This window comes from Eptesicus fuscus, chromosome 10 (assembly GCF_027574615.1).
Source record: "Eptesicus fuscus isolate TK198812 chromosome 10, DD_ASM_mEF_20220401, whole genome shotgun sequence".
Taxonomy (NCBI): domain Eukaryota; kingdom Metazoa; phylum Chordata; class Mammalia; order Chiroptera; family Vespertilionidae; genus Eptesicus; species Eptesicus fuscus.
In genome coordinates, this window is record NC_072482.1 from 39,181,615 (window position 1) to 39,196,912 (window position 15,298).

General features: G+C 42.1%; 1 protein-coding gene across 1 annotated transcript in view; it reads right to left on the reverse strand.

The window, feature by feature from the left end:
* The window catches only part of ELOVL4 (ELOVL fatty acid elongase 4), a 35,777-nt gene extending 22,676 nt beyond the window's left edge, over positions 1-13,101 (reverse strand). Inside the window, exon 1 of the mRNA XM_054722300.1 lies at positions 12,718-13,101. Within this exon, the coding sequence (XP_054578275.1) occupies positions 12,718-12,817 (100 nt within the window). The 5' untranslated portion in view covers positions 12,818-13,101. The remainder of the gene's footprint in view (positions 1-12,717) is intronic.
* Positions 13,102-15,298: the final 2,197 nt, after the last annotated feature.

The following is a 15,298-nucleotide window of genomic DNA, read 5'->3' on the forward strand; positions in this document are numbered from 1 at the left end:
TTGTGCTGCCAATGATACTAATTTAAGGCTTTAAGAAGATTGAAATGGTGTTCCCCACTAGCAAAAAAAGACTGAAGATACAATTGGAGTGTGTATATGTGTTTAAATGGGAAGTTTGGCCAAAATCTTCTCTTGCTAACAGTTCTGTAAGCTGAATATCTACTGTACATCCTGAATTTATTCCTTTTCACTAATTAACAATAGCTTCTAGTTTTTATATTATAAAATTTGGCAAACACTTGCATAATTCACTTTGATATATTTTTTAAGGTTCTAGCTACTCCACCATATGGAAATCAACTTCATCTTCTCAAGCTAAATACCACTTTTTATATTTTATATGTAAATTATACAATATATTCATATATATGATATCTATAATAATAAAAGCATAATATGCTAATTAGACTGGACGTCCTTCTGTAGGACCTTCCGGACGAAGCGGGGGCTGCAAGGGAAGCCCGGGTCCCGGGTGCCAGAGGGAAGCTGGTGCCAGCAGCCGGGGGAAGAAAGGCCTACTCTTGCACAAATTTTGTGCATCGGGCCTCTAGTAAACATATAAATTTATATAAATAAATATCACTTTTTAAAATATATTTTATTGATTTTTTACAGAGAGGAAGGGAGAGGGAGGAATAGAGAGTTAGAAACATTGATGAGAGAGAAACATCGATCAGCTGCCTCCTGCACACCCCCTACTGGGGATATGCCTGCAACCAAGGTACATGCCCTTGACTGGAATCGAACCCGGGACCCTTCAGTCCGCAGGCCAATGCTCTATCCACTGAGCCAAACCGGTTAGGGCTAAATATCACTTTTTAATTTAATCTTATACAACAGTCTTTACAGTCTCTTTGAGCATTTCAGATGTCTTTCTTTAGATTATCTCTGGTGGTATAATGACTTTGCTCAGATTTAGTATTCTAAATAGTGATACTTTGTAGATGAGATAGCAGTTAAGATAAAGTAAAATAGCCCTGGCTGGGTGGCTTAGTTGGTTGGAGTGTCATCTAGTACACCAAAAGGTTGTGAGTTCAATTCCTGATCAGGGCACATACTTAGGTTGCAGGTTGACCCCTAGGTTGGGGCACATACAGGAGGCAATCAATCAATCTTTCTCTCGCTCTCTCTCTAAAATCAATAAAAAAACATTTCCTTAAATGAGGATTAAAAAAATATATATAAATATATATATATATACTAGAGGCCCAGTGCATGATTAAATCATGCATGTGTAGGGTCCCCTAGGCCTAACCTGCCATCCAGGCCATATCCACTGCCCCGCAAAGCCTAGCACGCTCCGCAGACACTGCAGGCAGCCTGCTCCCCGCTTTTGATGGCAGGGGGTCCGCTGGTGCCGGAGCGGACACACAGCTCCCCGCTTTCGATCGCGGGGGAGCTGGGTGTCTGTCCCCTAGTGACCAGGCCTTTCAAAAGCCTCCGGCAGAGGCTTTTGGCTGGTGCCGGAGTGGACAGACACCCAGCTCCCCGCTTTCGCTTTCAATCGCGGGGGAGCTGGGTGTCTGTCCACTGATGCCGGAGCGGACACCCAGCTCCCCGCTTTTGATGGTCGGCGGCGGGATGTGGGCTCGCTGCCCCAGACGCCCCTTCACAGCCACAGCACAGCCATGGCGCAGATGCTGGCGCAGCACAGCCATGGCACAGACACTGAGCTCGCTCAGTGTCCCGCCAGCTCAATCGGCCACCCCGAGTCCCACCCCCCCCACGCCTCCTGGCCAATCATGGGCATAGTGAAGGTACGGTCAATTTGCATATTACTCTATTATTAGGTAGGGGATATATATATATATATATATATATATATATATATAGTAATATAAGAAAACATAAACAGGTCAGAGGGCTGATTATTGCTTTCCTGCTTGGCTAGTGTGATGGGTAACAAAATGATCTGTTTAGACCCATTTCCAATATAGTGTTAATCAGTAAGTTATTTAGCTTCTATGACGCTCAGGACTTCCACACATATGGAAATAACAATGCTTGCCAGGCCTACCTCCCAGGTTGTTGTGAAGTTCTTTGTAAAACTGGAAAGCAAAATACAAAGGCAAGGTTGTCTTCCTTGTTATCTGCTACTCTCTAGCCCCTAGGGACTTCTGTTAAGGCAACAGCTATGCACACTTTTTATAAAGCCATTTTTACTAAAAGCTGAAAAAATAAAAGAATCAACTTATTTATCACTGAACACTGAATAAAGATAATTTCGAGAGGTGCTATCATATTAATTACATATGGTAAATTTATTTTAATTGTGATAAAAAACATTTACAATTTACCACCTTAGCCATTTTTAAGTGTATAGTTCAATAGTGTTAAGTATATTCACACTGTTGTGCAACCAATCTCCAGAACTTTTTCTTCTTGCAAAACTGAAACTCTGTACCATTAAACAACTCCCCATCTCCTCCTCTCCCCTAGCCCTTTTCTGTTTCTATGAATCTGACTACTGTAAAGATCTCATATAAGTATTTGTCTTTTTGTGCCTGGCTTTTTTCACTTAGCATAATGAAAAAAGGTTCATTTATGTTGTAGCATATGCCAGAATGTCCTTCCTTGTAAGGCTGGATAATATTCCATTGTATGTATATACCATATCTTGTTTATCCATCCATCCATCACTGGACATTTGGGTTGCTTTCACCTCCTGGCTATCAAGAATAATGCTGCTATGAACATGTATATGTAAAAATCTATGAAATTCTTTAATACCTATCTTGTGCCTAAGTTTTCAGTTAATAAACAAATAAAAAATGAAAACAAAGAAGCTTACTTTGACTATTCCAGTTCAAAATCACAAATGCCTATATGTCATCACATGTAAAAGTAACTGATTCCTTCAGTGGATTAATGCATTTGCATTTCAAATTCCAAGACTTATATTCTAGGGAGAAACCAAGATGGAGGCATAGGTAAACACCTGAACTTGCTGCCTCGCACAACCACTTCAAAACTACAACTAAAAGACAAAACGGGTATCATCCAGAACCACGGGAAGGCTGGCTGAGTGGAAATTCTACAACTAGAAGGAAAGAGAAAAGCACACTGAGACTCGGAGGAGGAGCAGAGGCGCAGAAGTGAAGTGCAGAGGTATGGAGGCCGCACGCGGAAAGGGCTGGCAACTGAGTACGCTGTTGTCTTTTTCAATCGGGAGGGAGACACAAGCTTCCGACTGCTCTGAACTCCAGTTCCAGGCGAGACTCTGGGGACCCGGACTCATATGGGGAGAAACTGGACTGTCTGGCATCGGGCGGAACTCGAGGGCAGCTTTCTCTCAGAGGTGCTTGCAGCGATCATTGTTCCTGCACGGTGCCACGGGACACAGACACACAGGTCCTCTTCCAGGCAGGGCTGACGGTCAACCATTGCTGTTTGCTCTACCCCGGGGTGATTCCCTGAGACCCCGCCCCAACCAATTTGTGTGCAGAGGCTTTTGCATATGAATGGCCTGGCCCTTTGCAATCTGAAACCTAACATACTGCAGCTGGGTCAAAGAGCCCCAGAGCCTCCAAAAGAAGACCCAAGGCTCAACAGCAGCTTTCATTGCTTCACAGCTGGGCCTCATCTGGGCACCTCCAAACCCCAAACAAAGAGAAGGAATCTTCAGATCTCTCTGTAGCTCCTGCTGGGTGGCCTCTCTCCTTGGAGATCCAAGAGCCAATGTACCCAGTGGTCAGAGAGAGACCATCCAGACTACAACTCCTCAGATCCATAAGAGACACACTCAGGGGGCAGACTCAGTGAGCGCCAAAGCCCCAATGAAGCAAGTCTTGCCCCATAAGGGTGTCTCCAGCACAGAAGTTCTCCCATCACAGACACAACTGATCCTCATAGCCAATTGACCTGGAGGTCAATTCCTCCCAGTGATACCAACAACAATCAAGGCTTAACTACAACAAGACTGTGCACACAGTCCACAAAGGGGTGCACCATGAGTGTCCACCTTAGGTAATTAGGGAGGCTGAGCCACTGGGCCCTATAGGACACCTAGCACACAAACCCACTCTATCAACTCAGGGAAGCAGCCAAAATGCGGAGACAAAGAAACAGGTCACAAATGAAAGAAATGGAGGAAAGCAAACTACTGGATATAGAGTTCAAAACCACGGTTATAAGGTTTTTCAAGAATTTTCAAGAAACTGCTGATAAATTAAGTGAGACCCTCGAGGATATGAAAAAGGACCAACTAGAAATTAAGCATACACTGACTGAAATAAAGAATAATATACAGAGATCCAACAGGAGACTAGAGGATCACAAGAATCAAGTCAAAGATTTGAAATACAAAGAAGCAAAAAACACCCAACCGGAAAAGAAAAAAGAATCCAAAAATATGAAGATAGTGTAAGGAGCCTCTGGGACAACTTCAAGTGTACCAACATCCGAATTATGGGGGTGCCAGAAGAACAGAGAGAGAAAGATATTGAAAACCTATTTGAAGAAATAATGACAGAAAACTTCCCCCACCTGGTGAAAGAAATAGACTTACAAGTCCAGGAAGCACAAAGAACCCCAAACAAAAGGAACCCAAAGAGGACCACACCAAGACACATCATAATTAAAATGCCAAGGGCAAAAGACAAAGAGAGAATATTAAAAGCAGCAAGAGAAAAACAGTTACCTACAAAGGAGTACCTATACGACTGTCAGCTGATTTCTCAACAGAAACTATGCAGGCCAGAAGGGGGTGGCAAGAAATATTCAAAGTGATGAATAGCAAGTACCTACAACCAAGATTACTCTACCCAGCAAAGCTATCATTTAGAATTGAAGGTCAGATAAAGAGCTTCACAGATAAGAAAAAGCTAAAGGAGTTCATCACCACCAAACCAATATTATATGAAATGCTGAAGGGTATTCGTTAAGAAGAGGAAGAAGAAGAAAAAGGTAAAGACAAAAAACTATGAACAACAAATACATATCTATCAACAAGTGAATCTAAAAATCAAGGGAATAAAAAGTCTGATGAACAAAATAAACTGGTGAATATAATAGAATCAGGGGCATAGAAAGGGAGTGGACTGACAATTCTCGGGGGAAAGATGTGTGTGTGTGTGTGGGGGGGAAGAGACTGGACAAAAATCGTACACCTATGGATGAGGACAGTGGGGGGATGGGTAAGAGCAGAGGGTGGGGTGGGAACCAGGTGGAGGGGAGCTATGGGGGGAAAAAAGAGGAACAACTGTAATAATCTGAACAATAAAGATTTATTAGAAAAAAAAAGACTTATATTCTAATTAAAATAGAATAAATGACAATATTCTGTGAAGAAAATATATAACAAATGTAAGATTTTTTTAAAAAATTACCCTTTTAGTTAAGAAACACACACGAAAGCCATTTAGTTTATTTTGTTTTCCCCAAGACCTACATATTTTTAGTAATTTTACAAAAATTTTACATCACACTTCCAAATATAAATTAGAAATTCTCAAAGATAAAGTGTCTATAATTGGAAATCTTTTGGAATGATGTATGATAAAATTTTGCATTTTTATAGAAAAAATATAAAGATTAAATTTCAACTATAGAAGCCATTGCTTTAGAGATATTCTGAAGATTCAATAAAGTGGTCTTAAGAGATCATGTACTGTTACCAGGAATCAAATTGTTACCCCCTGGTTCATAGTAAGTTCAAGCCTCTCATGATTTAGGTAGAAATATGAGACCCAAAGAACCATGAATAACTTGCCCAAGACCATGTAACAAGCATCCTCAGCAGTTGCATATTACATAATAAATGTAATGTATGATTGTATACATTATATGTATAATGTATAATGAACCTATTCTTTAATATTATTGCTGCTACTCTTGGCAAAATAGTTAATCTTGGTTAGTCAAGCAATATTTAGATAATTAAATAGGTAAAGTATTACAGCAGTACTATGTGCTATAACAGTGCTATGTCAATGCAGTTGCTTAAATATCTGTATCCTTTTGTTTTTCTGTTCCTTTACTTATTTCTTAAATACCAGAGAAAGTAAAAAAAGACTAAATATGAATGTTACTTCTATTTGGGCAGTACTGATAACTGTTTTGTTGGAAAGATAGTAATTATTGCATAGAATGAGATTTTTGAATTACTGATCAATATGTTTATCTGAAATTGCTTAATGTATTTAAAGAATTTTATTTTATTTTTAAAAATATACCTGTATTGCTTTCAGAGAGGAAGGGAAAGAGAGAGAGAGAAGCATCAATGATGAGAGAGAATCACTGATCGGCTGCCTCCTGCATGGTGCCTACTGGGGATCGAGCCCGCAACCCAGGCATGTGCCCTGACCAGGAATCGAACTGTTACCCCCTGGTTTATAGGTTGACGCACAATCACTGAGCCACACTGGCTGGGCTATTTAAAGAATTTTTAAAAATTGCATCTATATCCAGAATTTTAGAGCTGAGTGAGCCTTAGAGATTACTTAATTCAACTCTCTCTATTTACACATGAAAAAAGTTGAGGTAGGAAAAGCAAATAGACTTGACCAAACTCTCAAAGCTAATTAGCAGGAGATCTAGGACTAAAGCCTAGGTCAGTGGTCGGCAAACCGCGGCTCGCGAGCCACATGCGGCTCTTTGGCCCCTTGGTGTGGCTCTTCCACAAAATACCATGTGTGGGCGCGCACGTACAGTGCGATTGAAACTTCGTGGCCCATGCGCAGAAGTCGGTTTTCAGCTCTCAAAAGAAATTTCAATTGTTGTACTGTTGATATTTGGCTCTGTTGACTAATGAGTTTGCCGACCACTGGCCTAGGTCATCTAAATCCCAGTCCAGTGTTCGTTCCATTCTCTATTCCATGCTGCCCTCCTCAGTTCCACACACTTCCCAACGCTGCATAGGCAATGAAGAAAGAAGAATTATGTCTGATTTTATATCTCTTGAAAATAACTGTTCAGTACTAATAAATAATTTAATGGTTTGATTCCTTCATTAAATTTAGTCAACATCAACTGACTAACTTATGATCAAAATCATTTAAAAATGTGTTCTATGATTTAGTGTGGTCCAAAACCTTATTAGTGTTTAGTAATCGGAATATCTCACTATTTGAAATTATGCTAGGTTAAGGGGTCATCTTCTCAATACATATGAAATTAACATGTGTCACTCCCTAGTGTTGGGGAGAAAAATACAAAGTGAAAAGGTAAATATAATGGCTTAAACAATTCAAGACAATGAAATCACAGAAAGAATGGTACGAGGAAGTAAGTACATGGGTAATTGCTAAAGGAAATGGGATCACATAAAGCAATAAAGGTTCTAGGGTACCATGGCCAAGAATGGCTTTATAAAGGAGGGAAACTGCTGGGTTCAGGTGAAGGGCCATCTGTAGAGGTAATCTGGGGAAGGGCAGGTGGACATGCACAAATTTTATTCAAGGATGAACTCGCCCAGTTGTCTAGAGTTGTAGGTCTATGGGCAGAGAAACACTGACTGGCCAGGTTAGAAAGGAAATTTAGAAGCTGGTTTTGAAAGGCCAGGTATTTCTTCCCTTCTCTTTAATAAAAGCTCAAACCCATGTGATTAAAAAAATATATATTCTAATATTCTCATTCCAATGGAAAATAAAACAATAGCACCTTGACTTGTTAAGGAGAAATGTCCTGATAATGAAAAGAAAAGGTAAAAAAAAGAGCCATCCAAAATGAGAAAAGACAAATTCTGTTACACAACTCATTTCTGTGTTTAATTCAACACATGTTTAACTCAAAATAAGTGACTCAAAATAATAAATGATCTAAATCCAAAATAATACTTATGTTAATAATAAACCATTCACTAATGACAATATCATATGACTTGAGAAAAAAACTAAAGCAAATTGAGTTTTTAAAGGATAACCAACTTCTGCCCAGCTGGCATGGCTCAGTGTTTGAGCATCAAGCTATGAACCAAGAGGTCACGGTTCAATTCCAAGTCAGGGCACATGTCCGGGTTGCAGGCTCCATCCCCAGTGTGGGGTGTGCAGGAGGCAGCTGATCAATGATTCTCTCTCATCATTGATGTTTCTATCCTCTCTCCCTCGCCCTTCCTCTCTGAAATACATACATACATACATACATACATACATACATAAATACCAACTTCTTTGTGGTTCTTAAGATCACAAAAGCATTGTCTGAAGTAATTATCTGTGTAATTCTTAAAACCTTTCTCCCTAAGCCAAAGAAACTAACTATAAAACTATGTCCTGACAACAGTTTTAGAATCTGCATTTACCCTCTCAGAATTCCACCTGTGATAGAACTTCTGCTATATGCTGTTGGGGAAAGGAACAAAACCACACTGGAGTGAAGTAAAAAACAACAGGAACCAACCAAACAAACAAACAAAACCCCAGAAAACCCTTAAATGGCATGGACCTCTTAAAAGCTTCAGGGAGGCTATACAAGAGAGATAACTCTAGAACAAGCATATCAAACTCGAGGGCCGAGGGCCGCAGGGCCGCATGCCTAGTTTATTTGGCCCAGGTTAGCCTTTGAGTTTGACATGCTTGCTCTAGAACCTCATGGAAAACACTGACCAAAGGAGATCCCATGTTAGGAACTGGTAATGCTACACTTATTTGTCTCTAATTGGCTGCCTAGAATTTGGAATGCCTTTTCTTGAGAAACATTGAAAACGGTGACTGGCAGGGTTCCAAGACTAATCCAAACAAACAAACAAAACCTATTTTAAGCAATACATAAATAAAAATGTACACATTAACTGTGATAACTAATAATTCTAATGTAAATATACTGTACAATGTTTAAGACACATGCTTCTCTACGACAGACCTGCTTTTAGCCCAGCTTATTAGAGTTGAGTTAAAGATCCCCTCCTACAAGCCCCCCGTTTTGGCAAACCAGATGATTTACTGACCCTTAAGCACACTGCCAGTTCCCAGGAACTCTCCAACAGTATCCAAAACATCTTCCCACGATGAAACATATTCTGAAACAGAGCTTTACTATTCTTGTCGCAACTCAAGACTGCAGTACAGGTAGAAGTAGAGAGGAGAAGAGTAGAGAAGGACTTTTCTGACCTTCCCGAGGCCCCAGGTAGGCCTGACTGACAGATCACACTGCCCTCAGACCATGGCCTTGACCCTCTAGACTTCCTAAGCTGCAAGGGGGCAATCATCAAGTGTTCTCATCCTCTCCTCAGAGCCCAGTACTGTGCCTGCACATGTGGAAAGAATGAATGATTATTTAAGCCTAGCTTCCAAACTTCACCATCATTCTTCCTCCTCCTGCACCGTTCATCCTTCTCTCCCTTCTACCCGCTCCAAAGTTAATTTAAGGACCCAGCAAGGCTGGTCTTTTATGCTCTAGCTTCAACTCCCAAGTAGACACAAATATTTCACCAAAATGTTGGGTACTATATCTTTGAACAGAGAGCAGTGTCAACCACACACACACACACACACACACACACACACACACACACACATATATGTGCATACATACTTCATTAACAATAGCTGTTTGAAAACATGGGATTAAAAAGAAATATGGTGGCTCAGGAGACATTTGGCCTTATTGTGTGGATGCTGGCTATTAATTCTTCAGATTTTTTTTTTTTTTTTTTTTTTGCTAAATATCAGTTATACAAGTTTACTAATAAGCATTTATTAAAATAATAAATGAACACAATGAATGATGTAGATACTTTGGGTATTTACAGATGGGAATGTTTAGATTCATCAGTTTACATCTCTTGATTAGATTTCACTTTGAGTCAAGGATACCAGGCCTAATAATTTTAATATATTCATAAAGTAATAGAAGAGATAATAAACACAATGACCTCCTACTCTCATACCACCAACTGGCAAAAAGTCCCACATCAATCTATACTTTCCTATATAATATAAACCAAGATTAGTTTACTTGTTTAAAATATATGAAGCTATTAAATAAGGAAGTGGAAAAAGTTCTTGTTTTTCTAAACGTACAGCTCTTTCAAAGTTTCAATTCAATATATGAAGTGTCAATGATATAGTATAAGTAACATCTTCTGTATTAATAAACTATGGGCCATATGCTGTATCTGCTAGATATGTGCTGTTAAGAAGCCCAGTTTTATACATTGCTTTGGACATGTTTTATTAAATAGCACCATTTGATAAAATAGCTCAAAATAGTATTTTTGTAGAAACTGTTTGCCCTAGGACAAAAATATCTTAGATCATCAAATATAGCCTATAAAACTGTAACTATTCCTGTTATAAACAGTCCAAAATAGATACATGTTGTTTACACTACGATAGAAACATCAGCGGAGAGAAATATTCAATTAAGTAATAAAACAGAAAGATAGAAGCATATAACTACAGTTCTGGGGATGATAGCACACAAAGGCACAGAGTCTCGCTCATTTCTTGCTCTCCCTGAGTAATTTGTGTCCTTTCACAACAGTCACCCACTATTTCTCAAGACCATCTTTCTCTCCACCCATTTTTATTTTCCCCCTTTCCAAACATCAGACTCATCAACTTTCTCTTCAGCCTCATCTAAGAGACTAGTTTTCTACTCTGAAACTCCTTCACCCAGATTTTCATAAAATTATAGTGAGAAGAGATCATCTTGGAATTGGATCAGTGTTAATGAGTCAAAGAAAAGGTACCAGGAGAGCATGGAAGAGAGGGGAAGAGGCAGTGAAAGGAAATGGGACACCACTGGCTTCAGGTCTGATCTGCCTGAATCTGAAAAATACTCCTCTTTACACAGCAGCAAGGCAGAACAGGCTATATCCCACTAAGCCTCTAAGTTAAGAAATACCATCTACCTACACTAGGTAGCTGATTACAGAAAGCAAGGAAGCAGTCTCAGGTTTCGTAAGTGGATAGCCAGGGCACCTTTCCTCCATCTGCTAGTGAGAGGTCACCTGTGTCCCAGTGGCTACTCTCATTCCTCCGTCTTAGCTCACAATATTATATTGTTTTATGTCTTCCACGGGAGTCGCAAGCTTTCAAATAAGGCAACTGCATAACCCTATCCTATTTCATTTGTGATGTTTTACCAAAAACATCATTAGAAAAGATTTAACGATCACACAAAGATATATTCTATCCTTGCTCTCAATTCTCTCTGAGACTCAAGAGGTGGGAAGGGAATGACAGACAGGAATGAGAACTCCTGGGTGTGGCTCTGGACTATATGGAGATTGGAGGACCTTGACAATGTCTGAACTCTAAAGTATGCAAAGTGCAATTACCTGTCAAAGAGCTTTACAAAATTGTGTAATGGGAAACCCTGATGCAATGTTTAAATAACTCAAATCACTCCTGAGATGAAGGGAAGGATACATCTTTCCCAGCTCTTATAGGTAGAGCATAACCTCAGTGTAATAGTACACAGAAGAAAGACTTTAAAAGGAAAAACCTCACTAAAAACTGTCTTTTAACCATTTTCAATTGCAATGGCTAATTAAATAGCTTACTTCAGTGTCAAACTTGAGAGCTTCTGAAAAAGAACACACTTTTCTAAAGAAGTTAAAGCTACATCAATATCAAAGAATTATTTGTCTCAACCAGAAATAATTGCAGCAACACATTTTTCTCTACAGCATATATCCCACGCATTGTACTGTATTCATGCTGTAACCACTATCCCATTTAGTACTCTTAACAACAAACACAAAAACTACAGGAATAAATTTTCATTTCTAGGGAGGCAAAGTCATAATGTGGAATGTTAATTTCCTCCCCTGCTGGGATGCAGTGCAGTATTGCAAAAGGGCTATACAATTTAAATCATAGGATTATTTATAAAATCCTGTTAACTTAATTTTTTATTTCAAAACCTTTAAATGCCTTAAAGCCAAAAGCAACGGAAACAGTTGGATAAAATAAATGGTGACCTGTCAAAAGAATGTCACAACTGCTTCTGCTAGAAGACCTGCGTGGATCAACCAATCGAATGTCGTGTCAAATAAATTAAAACACCTAAAGGGAAAAGTTTGCAGATTTAAGAAAACTGCACATATGTAGGCTTCTAGGACAACCTCTAGGTGCTGCTGTGGGAGACCCCCTTCCTCAAGGCGTTTCTTTCCCGGTGTTTTAGCACCTCCATCCCCCCTGGCTGCACTGCACTGCGCAAAGCCCATATAGGCAATCACTTCAAACCCATTTGCTATTGAAAAGCCTCAGAAACGGACATTCTTCAAGACTCAAGGAGCCAAACAATGGCTCTTTAGCTTTCTTCCCAAATCATCATGGAGATGAGTGAGCGAGACAAAATATTAGCAGGTTAGCAGGTTGTGTCAAAGCAACCAGGAGGCGGAAGAAGCAAAAAGACAGCTGCCCTTGGAGTCCCCCGCGCCCCCAGCCATCTCTCCACACACGGCGTGTTAGTCAATGTCAAAACCGATCCTGTGCACAATGTAGCAGCGTCAGCTGAGATCTGGAGACGGGGGCTTATGGAGTAGGAGCAGGGCGGCTCCTGCGACGAGCTCTCGGCAGGCAGCACAGGCTCCGTCTGAAATGCCAGCTCCAGCATCCGAGAAGCTGGTGAGCGAGGGTGGCAGCTCAGAGGGAAACCGTGAGGGCGTCGCGGGGAGGGGGAGGCCTTAACGTTCGGGTCGGAGGATCCAGTGCCCCGCCGCGGCCCCCGCGCCGCCCGGCGCCTCCCCTCGTCCGCAGCATCCCCAACAGCCGCAGGGGCCGGCGCCTCCCGCGGGGCCGGCCGAGGGTGCGGGGCCCGCGGCTTTACCTGTGATGGACCAGGTCCAGCGGTAGAACTCCACCGTGTCGTTGAGCGCCGTGGACACCGCGCTCAGGACACTGCCGGGCTCGGAGTCCAGGAGCCCCATCGCGGCGGTCAGCGGGAGCCGGCAGCGGGAGGAGACAGCGGAGACCCCGAGGCAGGGCAGACCTCGACGGCGACGGCCGAGGGGGCGAGCGGCGGCCGGGGTCCCCTCTAACGGCGGCGGCCCAGCGGCGTCTTCTCCTCCTGCTCGGGGCGCCGAGGCAGCGGGGATGCGGCGGCGGCGGCGGCGACCAGCCCGGCGGAGGAGAAGGTGCCGTCAGGGCTCCGCGCAGGAGGAGGCGGAGGAGGAGCTCCAGCCGTACGCGCCGAGCGCTGCACCAGTCTGCCGCCGCCCGCCGCCGCCGCTCCAGTCTCCTCGGCTGGCGTCACGTGGGGGGCGGGGGGCCGGCGCGCCCCTCCTCCCGCCCGCGCCCGGCCTCGGGCGGAGGGGTGCTGCGGTCGGGGGGCGGCGGGAGCCAGGTACGCGCAGGCGCGTCCCGCCCCCTCGCCCCCTCCTCCCTCCTCCTTCCGGGGTCGCGCGGGAGCAGGACACCTGCGCCTCCGGGTGCCACCCTTCCCGCGCCCTCCCGGCATCGGGCCCCCGCGGAGGAGGACGCCGCCCTCCCACGGCTGACCTTGCATCCGCCCAGGTTGCATCTTAGGAAACAGGACGAGGAAGAATGGGCGTTTTGTGGCGAAGGATGAGCTGGACGAGGTGCTTTGGTCCTTAGCCTGTCATTGACTTTGACTTCTGTTTCCTTCACCCCTGTCAGCACATGCTGGCCACCGGGACCAGGGAAATGCACGAGTTATCCCTCTAAATTCGGGAAGCTATAGTGATGGAGAATGGATTTGGGGGTCTGGCTACCCATTGACATGGTGGGAAATCCGTATATGTGGAGGGACGACTTGAGTTAATAGGTGGATTTTCCGCGGCAGTCGGTGCCCCTAGCCCCCATGTTGTTCAAGGGTCAGCTGTAATTTGAATGAAGGCTTGCACGTGTTCTGTAGAGCCTTTTAATATATATGGAATAAGCAAAGAGACGTAATTGTGCTAAATTAGGCCATTAGGAGTTCAGAGAAGAGTGAGGACCAAAAGGGGGCCTGCCTTAAAGGTAGAGAAGTCAGCGTGGACCTGAAAGAAATGAGGTGAATCTGAAAGGATAATTGGTCAGCAGACAAAGGGCAATCTAGGCAAAAGAAGATAAAGTAATTTTTTATTTTAAAAAATTGTTTAGCTAAGAAGAAGGTGGGAGGCAACGTGATAATCTGCCCCTGGAAAGTAGCAAAAATACACTACATACAGTTAATAATTTGATAATTTCTGGCATCAACCAAGATCTTTGAAAATAGTCCAATAATCTTTTCACCTACTTGTTATTTAAACATATCACCTACTTTTTGTTTACCTTTTCTCTAATTGTTGGTTTAGACACCACGGAGTCAAGTGTGTGATTGCTTCTGTTCTTTCGACACTGTTAAAATAATGTGAATATTTTCTCTTATATTTATTTGATTTATTTTCCAATTGACCTGGTTACATATTATTTGACTTTATTTTATATTAGAAGCAAGTTAGAGGATAAGAATTTTGGGTTCCTCATTGAGGACCTAACTCAGTGTTATAAATAATAATAAGAATGATGTCAAAATTATAACCCCATTTTATAAGAACATAGTATGGACTGTTAAAAGTGGCAAGAGCTTTAGGGAGTGAAGAAGTAAATACAAGTAATGATGTAGCCTTAGCCGGTTTGGCTCAGTGGATAGAGCGTCGGCCTATGGACTCAAGGGTCCCAGGTTCGATTCCAGTCAAGGGCATGTACCTTGGTTGCGGGCACATCCCCAGTAGTAGGTGTGCAGGGGGCAGCTGATCAATGTTTCTCTCTCATCGATGTTTCTAACTCTCTATTCCTCTCCCTTCCTCTCTGTAAAAAATCAGTAAAGTATATTAAAAAGTAACCATGTAGCCCTAACCAGTTTGGCTCAGTGGATAGAGCGTCGGCCTGCGGACTGAAGGGTCCCAGGTTCGATGTCGGTCAAGGGCATGTACCTTGGTTGCAGGCACATCCCCAGTACAGGGTGTGCAGGAGGCAGCTGACTGATGTTTCTAACTCTCTATTCATCTCCCTTCCTTTCTGTAAAAAATTCAATAAAATATATTTTTTAAAGTAACGATGTATCATTTAAACAATCACAGTTTTCATTAAATGTTCTAATCTTGAAATTAACAAATAGAATATAATTTATCAAATATACTTACCAGATTAAAGTATTTTGGATTAAAATTATGGTTTCTCAAGTTTCAACCCCAAGTTAATCAGATTCTAGTAACTACATAAAAAGAATTCAGCCAAGTCTCTACATTTGAAGAGTTGATATAAGATCAATGATCTAGCCAAGTTCATATTAATTTGAACTTTGTGTAGAGTTGATTACTAAATCTATTTTGTGAAACACATGTTTTTTACAAAGAACAGATTCCCAACATCACCCTCAGTCACACACAACATCTTGTTTAATAAATAGGAATTTGTTAAAACAG